At 34.7% G+C, this 3,273-nt stretch overlaps 1 protein-coding gene across 1 annotated transcript; it reads right to left on the reverse strand.

Annotated features, from left to right (window-relative positions):
* Window positions 1-1,894: 1,894 nt before the first annotated feature.
* LOC120069736 (RING-H2 finger protein ATL67) lies at window positions 1,895-3,064 on the reverse strand. Its single transcript, XM_039021525.1, has one exon. It carries the CDS (start codon window positions 2,817-2,819, stop codon window positions 2,265-2,267), a length of 555 nt encoding a protein of 184 aa, XP_038877453.1. The 5' UTR covers window positions 2,820-3,064; the 3' UTR covers window positions 1,895-2,264.
* Window positions 3,065-3,273: the final 209 nt, after the last annotated feature.

Consider the following 3,273-nt stretch of genomic DNA (forward strand, 5'->3'; position numbering starts at 1 on the left):
CCCCAAGTTTTATTTTTAGATCTTAGTTTTGAAAAATAAGCCAATAAACACTACTTCCACTTGTTGATTTCTATGATTTGTTGTCTACATTTTAGAAGTGTTTTCAAAATGCAAGTTTTGAAAACTAAAAACATTAATTTTTAAAAATTAGGTTCCGTTTTTAGAATTTGGCCAAGAATTCAATTATTTACTTGAAAAAGACGAACATCATTAAACATCATGAGTTTCTAGTAGTAAATAGAGGGGCATGGCTTTGATGAAGGGTTAAAGAGATCATGAGTTCAATCCCCGATGACCACCAACATAAGATTTAAACAAATTCCTATTTTGAAATGAACTCTTATTACCATTTCTTTTTTTAAGAAAAGCTATAAGCAATTTTTTTTTTAAGTTACACACAAATTGGCATTTAGATGTGCATTTAATGGTAACAATTCATAGGTGCTTAATCAAGAAGATTCAATGTTTTATTTTTAGCCCCTCACAATACCTTATTTTCACTGCTAACTTTGTGCTTTTTTTTCTTTTCTTTTTTCTTTTTAAATAAAAAATAAAAATAAAAATATAATTTTTATTTTTAATTACTAATTTACCTCTCCGTGTACTTTTTTAAGGATATCATACCAGAAATTAGAAAATGAGATCCAAAGTAAAACTGTCAAAACGGTTTTGCCTATATATTTCATCTCATCGATTTCTCCATGCACATTTCTTTCCCTATTTAACTCATTAAAAAAAAAAAAAAAAACAATCGAGCTTATTTTAGAAATTATTTCATTCAAAAACTATCTACTATTTTAAATAATTCTAAAACTATTTCTTAAATAAATATTAATAATTCAACATCCCATTTTTATTTTTTATTATTAATTAAAAAAAAAGCCTTACATTACTAAAGAAGAGGGAGTGAGTTAGAATTAAAGCAATTATCTTTTCGCTCACCTATATTAAAAAAAAAAAAATTCAATATTTGCAATTATAGCGACAAGTTATTTAGAAAATTAATTTGGAATTGACAAAAAAAAGTTATCTAAAAAGGTTCTTGAAGTTCTAAAAATTGGTCTTAATAAGTTTTTGAAGTTCCAATATTATACCAAAAGTTATTGGCTTATTCAATGTCCTTCAAGTTTCACGGGCTAGAACTTAGTGTCGAAAAAAAAAAATCACTGCTTTTAACTTGTGCCAAATAATTTTGTGAATATTGAAAATGTCTAATAAGTTGAGACCTATTAGAAGCAATATTGTTCCAGACCTACTAAACATTTGGAGTGCTCAAGAACAAGCTAGAATTGACTTATAAAGTACATAAAATTTAAGCAAATAATAAAAAATAGATCTTCCCAAACATAAAGTTGAAGGCAACAACATTCCTGTCTGAAATTTGCAGAGAAAAAGCAGTGAAATCAAGGGATTCATAATTGAACTCGGGAAAGGTGACCAAGATGCCTATGGATATCATAATCTCATCACTCATCACTCATCCCTCACAGTTAAAGGGGTAAAACAGAACAAAAGCAAATTCTAAAGTGAACTTCAACCTCAAGCGTGTATCAGTCCTTTTAAAAATTCCTTAAAATCATACACAAAACCATCCCAAAATCAGCCAATGATTCCAACTTCTTCTTCTTCTTCTTCTTCACATCTACACTAAAACCCTTCTAGTTCTTCTTTCATTTCCAACTTGAAAACAGAGGAATCACTATCTCCAACAGAGGTATGATGATGGAGTTGAAAACCCCATCAACAGTTTCAGTTTTCAATGTCAACAGGTTTATTAAAATGAAAAGGGGAAAACAATAGGAATTTATTTGCACGCTTACCAACCCATTACCAAATGATGATGGAGTTGAAAATTTAAAAGGGAAAAAGTGGAGCAACAAGACATTCTGGGCCAGCTTAAGAAGAGAACAGTGGAAATTAAAGAGGACCCTTGAGATGGGTCAAGCCAACTTTTTCACACAAAAAGGAAGAGAAATGGAAAAGTTCTTCTTGTCTCAATTTTTTTCGAATAACTGAATCCAACACTATCAGATCTACACAAGAATACTGATTCATGACTACTCAGCGAATTGCTCAAAAGGTAAATTGAAAATTTCATGTATGGGTCGAACAGTTCCCAGAACATTCAGAAGAAAAAGAAAAAACTCAGCATCTAACCAAAGAATTTACAATTCCTAAAAGTGAAAACAGGCAAAAAAACAAACAGGGAATATGAAATCAAGAGAGGAGAAGTAAAAGAAGAACCTATTGCAATGAATGAGTCCTCATCTCCTTCGCCTATCCGCCATGTATTGAGAGAGCGGAACAACCTCTTGAAGAGGAGTGGAAAGCGGAGTCGGAAGCGGCGAATTCCGGCAAACCGGACAAGAGCCATTAAGCTTCAACCAAGCATCGATGCAACAGAGATGGAAGTAGTGTCTACACTCAGGCATCATCCTGAGCATCTCGGCGTCCTTGTACTCACAGAGACAGATGGAACAGACACAATTAGCTCCAGCCATGGATTTATCTCTGGAGAAAGGGAATTTAGGGTAAGAGTTAATGACGGACTGGTCGAGGCCAACGACGCCGTTGTCATCGTCGCGATCTGGAGCAGCGTCGTCCTCAGCGACGAAGATGATCTGGGGGAGAATGATACCGGCATCAGGAGGGGCGGAGGAAGGGGGTGGGCGGCGGAGGTTGCGGGAGCGGGAGGCGCGGCAGCAGACGTAGAAGGCGAGGAGAAGGGCAGAGAGGAGAACGAGGAAGGCGAGGGCTATGGCAATGGAGTAGCCGAGGCCGATCCTGGAGAAGGAGTAATTGGAAGAAGGAGAGGACATGGAGAATGAGAAGGAATTGAAGAAGAAGAAGAAGAAGAAGAAGAAGAAGAAGGAATTGAAGTTGAAGCCATTAGTGAGGAAGAAGAAGAAGAAGAAGAAGAAAGAAGAGAAAGAAGGAATTAGGGCAGATAACTTTTTGGGCGAAGGTGGGTGGGGATTGCAGACGCAGCATTTAATACACTTCGTCTTTTGGAACTCATTCTCTAAACTTCTACCATTTTGCTTCTCTTTTTTTCTTTCCCTAACAAACTTTATTGTTTTTAATTCTCCATTTTTTAAGAATATATGTGTTTCATCTCCTTAATTTTCAAATACAACTTTTTAACGTTCGAGTTTTTTAAGAATAGGTGAATAGCAGTAGTAAATGCATCATATTTCGTCTACGTGATTTAAAATTTAGAGATAAAAGACGTCTATTTCGCCAAATCAAGTTGAACTATTTTAGTGACGAAGA

This window comes from Benincasa hispida, unplaced genomic scaffold (assembly GCF_009727055.1).
Source record: "Benincasa hispida cultivar B227 unplaced genomic scaffold, ASM972705v1 Contig565, whole genome shotgun sequence".
NCBI classification, from domain to species: Eukaryota; Viridiplantae; Streptophyta; class Magnoliopsida; order Cucurbitales; family Cucurbitaceae; genus Benincasa; species Benincasa hispida.